This window comes from Macaca fascicularis, chromosome 11, assembly GCF_037993035.2.
Source record: "Macaca fascicularis isolate 582-1 chromosome 11, T2T-MFA8v1.1".
In the NCBI taxonomy this organism is placed as follows: domain Eukaryota; kingdom Metazoa; phylum Chordata; class Mammalia; order Primates; family Cercopithecidae; genus Macaca; species Macaca fascicularis.
This window is the reverse complement of record NC_088385.1, coordinates 99,887,287-99,902,085: the sequence shown is the minus strand read 5'-3', so window position 1 is coordinate 99,902,085 and position 14,799 is coordinate 99,887,287. Positions and strand designations below refer to the sequence as shown.

Below are 14,799 nucleotides of genomic sequence, written 5' to 3'. Positions count from 1 at the left end.
AGAAATGTCCCCAAATTTAAGTTTTATTTAAACAAGGAAATCTTAATCACATGGAAAATTCACTTATGTGGAATATTTCTATAATATAATGTATATTACTGATTTCTAAAATTTCTCATTAGGAATGAATCATTTATTTCTGGAGTATTAATCTGGTAATTTTTGGAAGTTGTAAGAAGGTATGGCATACCTCAATGTGATCATTAGCTTTCTGGGACTCTTAGGTATCTGGAGCCCAAACCTGAAAGTGGAGACAATAGTCAAAAAGCCACAGTTGTGAAGATTAAATCATGTAATAAGGATGTAGCTTCTCCGAGGAACACTTTTCATTTGCTTTCTAGTTCTTAGCAGAAGTTGAGACACAAAAGAGAAATGACAGGCTAAACATTATACAGGTACATGTACTGTTGCACTAAAGGCATATCTACTAGTGTTGTACAACAGTGGGTAGGAGATCTAAGAATGCCAACAGATGGTTTCGAAGAAAATGAGAGTAACAGCAGCTAGACTAACATCCTGACTGGGAACATTCATTCATTCAGAAGACAATGTTGAGTACCATATCTCGGAGCCTAATGTCATCATTGTATTCTGATGTCCAGAGGCACATCCTCAATACTACTATTTGCTCATTTCAGGAGTTTCATAGGAGATTATTGCATTTATCACCTGTCGTCCCCTGCCCTTCGTTCTGGCTCTGTGATCAGAACACACCTAGAAGCCTTCTGTTTCCTAAATGTAACATGGCTATTCATAGTGTTTCCTGCACCTTTGTTTATGCTCCTCCGTTTGCTTAGAATGCTTTTTTCTCTGCCAGGTAAACTCCTATTTATTCTTTAGTACCGAATTCCAGTGACTCTCTTTCTCTCTCTCTCTCTCTCTCTCTCTCTCTCTCTCTCTCTCTCTCTCACACACACACACACACACACACACACACACACACACACACACACACACAATGCAGCTGCAATAAGGATGGAGATGAGACACATATATAATGTGTATATATATTTTTGTAAAGTATTAACTGCTGCCACAGGTGGAGTTGGATACTTCTCCTGCGTTCCCATAATTCTTTATCTATAATTGTATTACATAGCATTGTATGGTAATATTTGTCTACATATCAGTATCCCCAGAAAACAGTGAGCTTTGATTCTGCCACATAATGTGCATAAATACTAAATGAGGATATACATTTTTTTTGCATCAGCACTCAAGGAACAGGTTTTTTATTTATTTATTTTTAGTTTTTACATGCTCAGAGTACTTATTGCTTAGCTCATTTTCTCCCTTGGAAGATTTTATAATCTGTAAGCTATTAAAGATCTTCTGTTTTTTGGGCCAATTTTGCACTGCCAGGTTCTTTCATATTTCAGTGAATAAATATACAATATAGAAAAATATAGTATGTTTAAAGTACCACCTGTGGCCATTATGGAAATATGGATGAAAAAAATCCAATATGCTGTGTATTATAGTGAGTAAAGGAACTTGACAAGCTAATGAGGGTGCTCCTGGAGGGAAGAAGCAGTATACGCAAAGGCACAGAAGTTTGAAGTATGATGGCGTGCTCAGGGAAATGCAAGTATTTAGTATTGAAATATGGTGAGGGAGTTAGGGGAATGGTTATGCAGAACCTTGTATGCCATATTGATGATAAAGGTTGGTGAAGGATATTGAAGAATCTATTTTATAAAGATTCCTCTGGCAGCTCTGTGGAAGATTAATTAGGGAGAAGGAAGACCAGATATAGGAGCACTGTTTCTAATGTTATTGCAGTAGTCTGGACAAGAGATACTGAGTGTCTGAACATGAGTAGCTACAATGAGGATGGAGATGAGAAGATGGAAAGGAGAAATGTTTATGCTTAATGTTTTATTAGAAATGAATCAGAGGGAGAGTAGAGAGTAGTAGCCAAATTTTTAGGTTTCTAGTTCAGGTAAAAGGTGGGTGTTGGTGAGAAAAGGAGGTTTGGGAAGTGAGTCTTGCATTTGTTGTATTAGAGATGCCTGTGGGATGCAGGTAGAGATACATGTTGTTAAAGATGCATAAGAATTCTGGAGTGAGTTCTTGCCTAGAGAGATGGATTTGGGAGTCATCAGCATGTCAGTGATAGCTAAAACCATTGCATTGTTATATACCTGGGAGAATGTTGAGTCAGAAGAGGAGGAGATCAGTGAGAGACCTTGGGAAACAGTGATCTTTAAAAGGAATTGTATTTTGTTTTTCATAGAAGCAAGAGAAGATGACCATTCTTATATGTAAAAGCTGTACATTCTCATAAAATAAAACTTACTTTCCATAGAACCTTCAAAGTTATAATGTATTTACTTGTTTCTTACAGTGCAGGAGCACCACTGCCACACACATTCCATTTTATTTTTGTATCTGTAATGGAGGGGAATTTTAGAATTGTGGTATACTTGATGGAAGCAAAACAAGTTTATTTCTTGCTACCTTTAAGTAGCAGAATTGTATGTGTAATAATTTTATCATGTTTTTGCTAATTACTATTTTTTTTTTAATCTTTGATTTAATGAGTGACTACAAATATTCTTGTTTTTTTCTTTGAGAAAGAGTCTTGCTTTGTCACCCAGGCTGGAGTGCAGTGGCATGAACTTGGCTCACTGCAACCTCCACCTCCCAAGTTCAAGCGATTCTCCTGCCTCAGCCTCCCGAGTAACTGGGACTACAGGTGTGTGCCAGCACGCCTGGCTAATTTTTTGTATTTTTAGTAGAGACAGAGTTTCACCGTGTTAGCCAGGATGGTCTCGATCCTCTGACCTCATGATCCACCCTCCTCAGCCTCCCAAAGTGCTGCAATTACAGGCGTGAGCCACTGCACCTGGCCCACAAATATTCTTTAACATATGAAATTTTCACAATAGATTGCATGAGGATATTCTTGTGTATTAGGGTGAAAAATGGGCTGATAGTGTTTTCAGAATTAATATCCAGTAATATTTTTTAAAAGTCAAGATTTTGGAGTAAGTCCTCCTCAAAACCCTTGTTTGTGTGTGCATGTGTGTGTATGTGCATGTATGTGTGTGTATGTGTGTAAAGTGTGAGAAACTATTATCTATAAAAACTTTGGAATGCAAATAATTTAAAGAGTAATTCAAAATTGAGAGTTTTCTATTTATATTGGATTGATGATGCTGAAGTATTATGTTATATATATGTGAATACACATACACACACACACACACACACACACACATTTTTTGAGACAGAGTTTCACTCTTTTTGCCCAGGCTGGAGTGCAGTGGCACGATCTTGGCTCACCGCAACCTCCACCTCCCGGGTTCAGGTGATTGTAGTGCTTCAGCCTCCTGAGTAGCTGGGATTACAGGTGCTTGCCACCAAACCCGGCTAATTTTTGTATTTTTAGTAGACATGGGGTTTCGCCCTGTTGGCCAGGCTGGTCTCAAACTCCTGACCTCAAATGATCTGCCTGCCTTGGCCTCCCAAAGTGTTGGGATTGCAGGCAAGAGCCACTGCACCTGGTGGTATTATGTCATATTTTGAATATTACCAACAATTCGATGGATACAGAAGTTGAGTAAGTAATTTTTTAGAGTACCAGCACACAGTTGGAGAGAAAGCTGTGATTTGTTTGATTTGCCAGTTTACTTTGCAATCAGGTACCCCTACAATATAAACTTCAGTGCCATCTTGTTAATCGTTAATTCAGTTTCATGCATTAAGGTGTTTATTCATATGTATATATTTTGCCTTCTCAGTTTTTTGAAGGCCAAGACTGTATTTTGCCATTTGTATCTTGTAGAGAACTTTGATAACACTTGAAATTATAGCCAATAAATATTTTTGAATAAAGTCACTAAAAAGTTAGATAAAAGGGCTTCTTTTAAGGTAGTCATTTATAAGGGTGAGTCAATGAGTTTAAGAGATAGTATAGCATATTGGAACATGGGATTTGTCTAGCAGACTTGTGCATCTTTTGGTTTAGTTAGGTTAATGATTCTAGGAAAGTAATGTAATTTTCTGAGGTTTAATTTCCTCTTCTATAAAATGGAGATAATAATACTAACAAAGTATTGAGAAATTTAAACAAAGTTGAATAGGGAAAGCACATAGTATGGAATTTAAAAATAATCATTATTGTTATACATTCCATTCTGTATCTAACAGCTATCTGTACTAGTGCTTCTCAAATATTTTTGATAGCAACCACTTAAGAAACACACTTTTCTGTCATCACTCAAAACAAAAGTTAATAAAACATTATTTATTCTTACTACATATGATGAACTCTAATATATTTTGTTGTAGAGAATTATTATTTTAAAGTTGTGGCCAGGGCCGGGTGGTGGCTTACTCTTGTAATCCCAGTGCTTTGGGAGGCCGAGGCGGGAGGATCACGAGGTCAGGAGATCCAGACCATCCTGGCTAACACAGTGAAACCCTGTCACTACTAAAAATACAAAAAATTAGCCGGACGTGGTGTCATGTTCCTCTGGTCCCAGCTACCCAGGAGGCTGAGGCAAGAGAATTACTTGAACCTGGGAGGTGGAAGTTGCAGTAAACCAAGATCGTAGCATTGCATTCCAGTCTGGGTGACAGAGTGAGACTCCGTCTCCAAAAAAAAAAAAAAAAAAAATTGTGGCTGGGCATGGTGGCTCATGCCTGTAATCCCAACACTTTGGGAGGCTGAGGCAGGTGGACCACCTGAGGTCAGGAGTTCGAGACCAGCCTGGCCAACATGGTGAAACCCCGTCTCTACTAAAAACGCACAAAAAATTAGCCAGGAGTGGTGGCAGGCGCCTGTAATCCCAGCTACTTGGGAGACTGAGACGGGGAGAATCCCTTGAACCCAGGAGGCAGAGGTTGCAGTGAGCCAAGATCCCACCATTGCACTCCAGCCTGGGCAACAGAGTGAGACTCATTCTCAAAAAAAAAAAAAAAAAGTTGCAACCCAGTAAGTTGATTTCGTGATTCATTAATGAATTGCAATCTAAAATTTGTAAAACATGGATCTTTATCAGCATCTTTAACATAGTACTCTAGTTGATAGTTTTAACCATATAATAATTCTGGGATTAGTTATATAGTTGTATTTGTTTTTTATATTTTATGGGGCTACACACTAATTTTAGGCCTTTACTGTGTTAGCTGTAGATTAGCAAGGAAATTTACTGACTAGAATACTGGTCTATCATTGTCGATATCTGAACTCTGTGGTGATTATGAATTACTTTTTTTCCTCTCAGTGATTCATCATCTTTTTTTTTTTGTTAGCATTACTGTGAAGTAGATTGGAACAGATATTATTTTACTAACGAGGATATCTAGAGAATGGAAGGATATGATGGCAGATCTTCTCAACTAATCTGTATTAGAACTAACTTTTCAGATTAGACTTGGATACTCCAGCTATTAATTTATCTAACCTAAAAGATGGTTGCAAGGGCTTTCTTTGTATTTTGTAAACTTCAACTAGAATAGACAATGAAGTATCTTTGTATGATACTAGAATTTGGGATTGATACCATAAGATATAATTTACCTAATGGCACCATTGGTAGGATTAAGACATTTGATGATATTTAATAATATGCAAATTATTGTTTCACAATATTAAATACTATTTTGAAACTTTTTTCTGCCCCTTTCTGTAGGGTTTCATATGTCCCCAGTGTATGAAATCTCTTGGATCTGCTGATGAACTTTTCAAACATTATGAAGCTGTTCATGATGCTGGTAATGACTCAGGTCATGGAGGAGAGTCTAATCTTGCTTTGAAGCGGTACAGTATGATAATTTTGAAGTATAATGTTATGGAATATGCATGTGATATCATTGTTTAATCATAATTAATTAGCTTATGGAAATAGTAACCTTTTTGTATTATTTAATTTAAATCTGTCGTCATTTAGCATATCCTTCCTCCATTATTGTTAAAAACTATTCAATCCTTGACCAGTAACTATCTATGCCAGCAACTACAATACGGTACATAGGTTATGTTTTTAATGAAGATTGTGAGTTAGCGAAAGAAGATTAAATTATAGTTAGCATATTGTGTGTAATATAAGATACTATTTGCTTAGATGACTTTATAGTAAGTTGTTAAAATAATGAATTTAGCTAACAATTAAAATTTAATTTTTAATTTAAAATTTAAAAAATTCCATTTATAATCACCAGTATAGCAATAAGCACACGTACACATTGTGTTTTTTGATAAGTTGTCTTCATCATTTTAAGAAGTAAAAGTAAACTAAAATATAACTACTTAGAATAGCATTCAACAATATAACTTTGCGTTTCTCCCGCTATTGGAGAGAACTCTTGTCTTTTGTCCCCACTGAGGGCATAAAAGCTTCACTTCATTGTACTTGTAAAAAATTATTTTTATGCTCTCCTAAAAAAAAAACTTACTGGTTAATTAATCTGCTGTAACACAAAGAATACTACATAAAGGAAAATATGATAACCACATGAACTTTGTGGTTGATAGATAATGTAGAACTATAAAACATGGCGATTTTACTGTATTAAAATATGTGGGAAAACCAGTGCTTTTGGGAAGAACGGATCTTCCTTTTTAATATGACTGTTAATGCTCTGGGGTATTTTTATGTGTGAATTAATAATTTCGGCCACTATTCTTTTGTCATTTGTTAGGAAATAGATTAAAAATATGTGGTTATATTAAATTATATTATAAATGTTTTTATGTTTAATATCAATTTAATAGAGTTTTGTTTCAACTATGAATTAGACCATGTCCAAGATATGAACTTTTAACATAAAGGCATCCACGGTCTACCCTTGTTCTTCTTAACTTTTCATTTAGTGTTTTAGTTAATTGAAGCCTGACTTCTGCCCTACCATTCTCTGGCAGTAGCTCTGAAGGCCAGCAGTAACCTGGATTATTTTCAGTTCTTATTTTGCTTGACCTCTGTTTTGATTGTCTTTACTGTCTGACAATCTACCCAAAGAGCCTAGTGTTTAAAACTATAACAGTTTATTAATTCTCATGATTCTTTGAATTGACTGCATAGTTCTTCTGCTTTAAGTGAGGTAGACTGGGGTTATAGGAAGACCAGAAGTTTCAAAATGGCCTCACATTCATGGCTGGAAGTCCATGTTGGATGCCAGCTGGGAGCTTATCAGGGGCTTTATGTCAGAGGCTTCAGTTCTCTTTCATATGGGCCTCTTTATGTGGCTGCTTGGACTTCCTCACAAACTGATAGTTCGTTCCAAGATAGTATGTTCCAAGAGGAAAGAAGCAGAAGCTGCCAATCTTCTTTAGGCTTGATTCAAAAGTGTCAGAGCATCACTTCTGCCATTCTATTGGATAGAGAAGTCATAGTGCCAGGTCAGACTCATGAGGCCTGAAGATATACTTTGTCTTTTAGTGGGTTAGTGGATTTTGTGTATAGGAAAGGAAGAATTTGATTGTAGTCATCTCTGTAGACTATCTACAACAACCACTGCAAAATTTGGCTTTGCCATCTCTCCTTCCTTCTAGTCTTCTGAGATGACATACCATTGTGATAATTTTTTCTTGATCTGTTTTGTATGCTGCCCTTCCTCTCTATGATCTACCTGGGGTAATATCTACATCCATAACTTCCTCCTAAACCACATCTCCAACCTAGAATTATCTCCCAACCTGCCTATTAGTTATCTTCCCTCAGATGTTCCCGAGGCACCTTATCATTGACATTTTGAAAACAGAGTTTATTCTGTTTTCTTCTAAACCTACTGCTTGTCTACTATTCTTCTGGAGAATGACAGCATTATCTTTCCACCCAGTCAGTAAAGCCAGGAAAGTAGGTGTGCTCATTTCTGCACATCTGCTCCTCCTTCCCCCATCTGATCTATCATAAAGTTTAGTTAATTCTCTTTCCTTAATAGCATATATTCTTTTACATTTTTTACTGTTGTAGTTTATTTTAGGCTTTAAATCTCACTCAGAAATGTTTTTTCGTATTTATAATTGACTCGCTGTCTTTAGTCTTGTACTCCTCCAATTAATTTCTCCATATTGCTGCCAGAATAATATTCCTTTTTTTTTTTTTTTTTTTAGAGATAGGATCTTGCTCTGTTTTCCAGGCTGGTGCAGTCATAGCTTACTGTAGCCTCCAACTCCTGGGCTCAAGTGATCCTCCTACCTCAGCCTCCCAAATGACTGAGACTACAGGCATGGACCAACATGCCTGGTTAATTTTTACTTTTTTTTTTTTTTTTTTTTTTTTTGAGACAGGGTCTTGCCATGTTGCCCAGGAACCTCAGGAAGTTCTCAAGTAATTCTCCCACCTCAACATGCCAAAGTGTTAGGATTGCAGGCCTGAGTCACTGCGCCCAGCCAGAATAATATTCTTAAAATGCAAATTTGATTGATGTTGCTCTAAGTAATAATTTTTGCTGGCTTCTCATTGCTTACGGAATAGTTACTGCATGTGTTTCCATTTTTATCTTATTGTATCTCCTCTTCCCATTTTCCTACGCCTCAGTTTCTGACAATTGCATTCTACTCCTCTATAACACTTTGGATGATATGTGATTATGAGCAGGATATGTCTTTTAGATCAAAAGTCCACATGACTCGGGTGGGTCATGAAACCTTTTTGTTTTAAAGCCCTCTGTTCATCAGTTTATATGCACATTTCATCAACATCAATCATATTTGAAGCTTGATGCATTAGTGAGCTTTTTTAGACTAGATCTTTAAATGTATGTATGTAGATGTACATAGTACAAAATTCAAATTGTTCAAAAAAGTGTATGGTGAAAATTGAGCCCTTGCCACCACTTTTTCCCTAGCCTCTTTTTTTCATCAATTTCTTATGTATTCTTCCAGAGATATTCTATGCTTATATATTCATATGCTTATATCTACATATAAATAAATATATAAATACCTGTAATTATATAAAAGATAGCAATTCTACGTTGTTCTGTACCTTTTGTTTCTCTCTGTATCTTATGGATTCTTTCATATCAATTTGGATAGACCTATCTTATCTTTTTAATGATAGCATGGAATTTTCTCATTCTTTGGTTGATGACTATTTAGGTTATTTGTCATGTTTTGCATACTTATGACATCATGTAAGTTCCTTTGGAGATATCCTTTGTACCTATTTGAGTATATCTATAAGATAAATTTGAATCCAGCAGGGAAAGACATGTTCCTGACATCCAGAATAATAATTCTTTATAATGGTGTTTCCTCATGAAATCTCTCTCCCGCAGAAGGGCCTAGAATGGTCAGTTCACCATTCTTTGTCAGTTTGACGCTTAGGTGAGGGGAACAGAGTGTGAGAAGCTTCTCAGACAGGAAAGAGCATGCCATACCCAAAGGAACAGAAATAAGCAGTGTTGTGTGTGTGTGTGTATTTCCCCCCTTTTTACAGAGCTTTTTCTTCTTCTTTTTTTTTTTTTAAGGTAGAACCTAGCATTTTATTTAGATCTTCATTAAACTGTTGGAATTGAGAACCAGACATGTGTAATAAACCTCCAAAAATAGATCCTGAAAGGCACTTTCTGCTTTGGGCAAGTAGTCATGGAATAAGCATGTAAACAAGCTGACTTCTCTATCACACCAGCCAAGTCAGTTTTCTCCATGGCCAGCCGCACCAGCTCTGCCCTCCCTTTGTTAACACCCAGCCAGACCCCCGGTAGGTCTAACCCAAGGTTTTTCTGTAGGACACCGTGGCCTACCTAGGAATGCTAGAAACATGTTGTTAAAGGAATCATGGTAATCATGGTATTGAGAGAAAAAAAGAATTTTGAAAGCTGCCATCTGAGGTGATGCCTTCTGTGTACTTATGCCATACCCCAGAATACAATAAATAAGCAATTAGAAAATGTTCAAGTATGAAGGGATTTCCTCCTCCCCGCCAAAAACACTGCTCTCTGAAGGAAGCTGACTTCTCTGTAGCTACATCAGCTGTTCAGAAAACTCATTAGACCTGGTTTTGAAAATAAAACAAAATTAAAACCCTGGGAGGAGTTATCGTGCATGTGGAGTACTCAGACTTTCTTATAAAGAAAAAACAAGTTATCTGGTACCAAAGTGTGCAACCTGCAGACCCTCAGGGACTGCCCTGTGACTTCCCTGTATGGTATCATAAAGGTGCCAAGTGCCTGTTTTTCTAGAGCTAGGAGTTGGTGAGGTTTGGCTAGTGCTGAAACCATGCATAGGATTGGTTTACTAAATTAAACCTTACTATGTACGTCCTCCAAAATACAGCTGAAAGTGGAGAGATTTTGATTTGGTACTGTTAAAGAGGTGGCAATTAAGAGCATAAGCACCAGGGAGATGGTTTAATGGTAACTGCCTTTTTTGATGTCAGGCTAGAGCTCCAACTGGGAACTTGCATTACATGCAAGATTGACCAAATAGAGAACACTCCCTGACAAAGAGCTCATAATTAGAAATGGATCAAGTTCCAGGGAGGATAAAGGGAAGACTTCACATTCATAATAGAGCTCAAGACATTACAAATTCATGCTGACAGGACTGTGGCATTGCCAGACAGAGGCTATAAGTGGAACTACAAGTACTTTATGTGCACATTACAAGGACATTGTCACCATCTGGTGGGAAAGTCAATGCAATTAGGACTTTGGAGCATTGGGTCATAGGGCACAAATGTTCAATTTCAAAGCATTATTTACTACAGTGTTGTTTCTAGGCAGTTACATGGATCACCTGTGCTCACTAAATTCATTACAATGGTAAACAAAACACCTAGGGACAGAATAGCAAGCCCAACAAAACACCTAAGATTATTTACTACAGTGTTGTTTCTAGGCAGTTACATGGATCACCTATGCTCATGAAATTCATTATCGGTGAACAAAACACCTAGGGACAGAATAGCGAGCCCAACTTACCCACAAATGCTAAAATTCATGTCATTGACTAGTGACTACAACTGATCAGGCACTGAAACAGGACAGGAAAATTTAGGAAGGAGGGCCCTTTCCCTCAGAGCTCGAAGCCTTCTCTGTTGCCTACGCCAACAAGTATGGGGGAAAAAGGCTAACACTTTCAATATTTAAGCTTTTTGGGCACTTCCCATGGGAAGCTATCCCTACCAAAGTGACCATAGGCTGCAGTCCTCTGGCTTCTTCAGATCCAGATCCCTGACAATGACCCTAGGGTGGAGACTGAAATTCTTCTTTACAATCTCTAGTAGCTCTCTCTCACTCTTCTGAGAGGTACCATAATGGAAAACGGAGATAGATAATGGATGAGAAACTCCAATAGAGTAATAGACCCGAACAAGAATCCTTCTGCACAGACCTCCTGTTACAAGGGATTTTGCCACTGAATGAGCAGCATAAGCAACTGAACGGTTGACCTTAGTATAAAATCCTTTCATGAAAAGACACCTTCTCCGTGAACACCCCAACCTCCATAAGTGTCCACAATGGTTTTCAGTCCAGTTGTACAAACCAGTGTCACCCAGAGCCCCACCAATAACAAGTCTGCCACTTGGCTGTAGGTGGTAGATTATATCCTTATCAAGGTATTTTGCAGGCACAATGGCTTTGATGACTTTCTCCTTTAGGGCATCTCTCATCTCATCAAGACAAACCTCTTCATCATGCGGAACAGTTATAACAATTGTGTGGACTCTGATGGGAAGCATAGCACCTCAATCCTGCACAGTAACTTGAGTTTTAGAATCAGGGCATAACCAAGGCAAAGTGCCATTATGGCATAGTTCTGCCAGTTCGGCTTTAAGCTTGTATGCCAAGACAATGGTTAAAGGCATACATACACTCCTCAGTTTCATTAGTGGCATAGCCAAACATCAAGCCCTGGTGTCCAGCACCAATGTCTTCTTCATTTCTGTCAAGATGAACACTTTGAGAAATATCTGGTGACTTGCTCCAAGGCTACCAGAACATTACAAGTCTTGTAGTCAAACCCTTTGGAAGAATCATCATATCCAATGTGTTTAATAGTTTCACGAACCATTTTCTGGTAGTCAGCAGCAGCTCTGGATGTAATTTCCCCAGCAAGAAGGATCATTCCAGTTTTAGCAGCAGTTTCACAAGCTACTTTGGCATCAGGATTTTGTTGAAGGTGGGCATCAAGGACAGCATCACTGATCTGGTCACAGATCTTATCTGGGTGGCCTTCCCCCACTGACTCTGAGGTGAAGAGGAACATGCCCTCCTCAATGAACGCCTAGTGGAAGCTGCTGAGCTCCTGTTCATGTTGGTGTTGGTGGCGGTGAGTGGAAGTGGCATTGAAAAGGAGCAGCAGCCAGACGGCGGCTGCGAAATGTGCAAGCTGCGGATGGCATTCTACTCAGAGCATAGAATCAGGGTGTAACCAAGGGTGGTGTGGAGTGAACCAGGGCTTTTTCTCAGTGTGAAAAAAAGAAGCCAATGTTGATAGAGCTAAATGAATGAAGGGGAGAGTGATAAGGCAATGACTAGATTATGCAGATTTATAGTCCATGTTAATGAGTTTAGATTTTATGCTAATTACAATAGGAAGCCATTGATGCTTATTGTTCGTAAATTAATGGGAGACATTTTGCCTCTTGGCTCGGGCACTTAACCGTCAGTTATATGGTTATTTCCATGAGAAAATGTTTTTCCATTTATAAACAATGAGCTTTACAAATAAAATTGTTTTTCCAAGGGCTTTATATATATGCCATTATATATAAAATCTTCCATAGTTTTTTTTTTTTTGGAACTGAAAAACCTGTAATACTAATATACAATTACTAGCCATGATTTCTTAAGACAAGTTTTTTAATTAAAGGACGTTAACTATTAATTCCTTCCCCCCATTTTTATTTAGAGATGATGTAACACTGCTCAGACAAGAGGTCCAAGACCTACAGGCTTCACTTAAGGTAAGAATAAAAATTATTATACCTTTTTATTTTCAGTGTTTCAGGTAATATCTCTTTTTAAATTTACTAATTAAAAATCTTTTTTATTAGGAAGAAAAATGGTACTCGGAAGAATTAAAGAAGGAATTAGAAAAATATCAAGGGCTGCAGCAGCAAGTAATTGCTTTTAAATACTTAAAGCATGTTTATTAGTTGTTTATTTTTATTGTTGAAAACTAAATACCTTTTTGCAAGCAGATGGCGGCCTGATATGAATAACTTCCTAATGGCCTACAGTGTATATTCTTTGTAATTCTGATAAATGCAAACAAATATATTAAGAGTGAAGATGTAATTTTTTTAAAGGTGTTCCATTAAAAATCAGTTACTACATGGGCCTATGCCTGTAATCCCAGCACTTTGGGAGGCTGAGGCAAGAGGGTTGCTTGAGCCAGGAGTTCAAGACCAGCCTGGGCAATACAGGGAGACCCTTGTCTCTACAAAAAATTTTAAAATTAGCTGAGTGTGGTGCCATGTGCCTGTGGTCCCAGCTACTTGAGAGGCTATGATCTCACCACTGCACTCTAACCTGGGCAACAGAGCAAGACTCTGTCTCAGAAAAAAAAAAGAAAAAAAAAGAATCAGGTACCTATATGTTGTTTTTTTAAAACCAGGCTATATTATTCTAATTTTTTGTAATATATCTAAATGGCCAAAAAAAAAAAGAATAAAAAAATGTTCAAACAGTAGTGAGTCTTCAAAGCATTTAAGTTTCTGAAAAATTGATAATGACTAAAGTGTCTGTTGGTAGGGGAAAAAATATTACTAGCTACTTATAGCTAGTAATATTATTTATTATGTTAGTGAAGATTAAAAACTGGGAAACCTGTTCTATTAACAATATTAAGTTTTTTAAAAATGAAAAAATATGTATTTGTACATACATGCACACACACACATATTCTGTATGACTTTACATAAAAATAATACATGGAAAAAAAACAGAAGAAAATCACTGCAGTATCAAAAGTGGTTCTCTCTGAATAGGATTTTTTTGATGTCTTAGTTTCTGTGTAGTTTAATGTATTTTCTAAGTAAATGCCTTAGTTATTATTTTTATGCTGAAATTATATTGATTTTATTCTGAAATTATAGGAAGAATCAAAGATTATTGAAATTTTACCAAATCCACAGTCATCATTTGTAAGAATAAAAGTAGTTACCCTTCAGCAATAATTCTAATATTTTTGTGAAGTAATTAATAATCCCTTTGCATGTTATCTTGTCATATTGTGACTTTCAGAGAACCTTTTTTGCTTTTTAAAGCCTTTGCACCAAGAATTGGCAGTTGGACTGAAAAAGACAAAAACAAATAAGTAAATGACAAGATAACCAATCTTATTTCTATTCAGCTTCTCTAACTGGTGATTCTGTTAACATTAAAGAAGTTTTTAGTAATCTAAAATACTTACAGCTCATTTACTCATGTTTTGTATAGATGCCATTAATAATTAATCGAATATGGGCTGTATTCTTTTCTGTATCTGAAAACAGAGTGGTAATTGTTTACTACATTTGAGATGACTATTTCACATTTAATACACTTAAATAACTTCTCCACGGTGCAAGGTGTAAGTTACCTTGGCAGGAAATTTACCTTTGGGGGGAAATATATTTTAAATACTTACGATTCTTTGCAATCAGTATGTCTTAGTTCAATGTAAAGAGAAACAAAAAGTGAGATATACTAGGAAATGCCTTATTAAACTCTTTCAGATGGGTATAATTCTTCAAAATACAAAAATAATGCCAAAGTAGTATATTATTTTGTTCCTAATGCATGTGACAAATTAAGCCTTATGGAATCTGTTATTTCTGCTTCTTTTAAAGTTGACTTGTCCTGAATTAAAAATTTATGCTTATAAAGCCAATTTTTTCAGTAGTGATAGTTTTA

General features: G+C 36.7%; 1 protein-coding gene and 1 pseudogene across 3 annotated transcripts in view; one reads left to right on the top strand and one right to left on the bottom strand.

The window, feature by feature from the left end:
- The window catches only part of EEA1 (early endosome antigen 1), a 169,619-nt gene that overhangs the window by 59,882 nt on the left and 94,938 nt on the right, over positions 1 to 14,799 (top strand). For 2 of the 3 annotated variants that reach the window (XM_005571853.4, XM_045365692.2), the window contains exons 3-5: positions 5,643 to 5,770; positions 12,812 to 12,866; positions 12,957 to 13,022. In XM_005571853.4, coding sequence (XP_005571910.2) covers positions 5,643 to 5,770; positions 12,812 to 12,866; positions 12,957 to 13,022 — 249 coding nt within the window. The remainder of the gene's footprint in view (positions 1 to 5,642; positions 5,771 to 12,811; positions 12,867 to 12,956; positions 13,023 to 14,799) is intronic. The other variant, XM_074007513.1, reaches the window with a different exon arrangement.
- On the bottom strand, positions 10,937 to 12,169 carry LOC135966292 (S-adenosylmethionine synthase pseudogene; annotated as a pseudogene).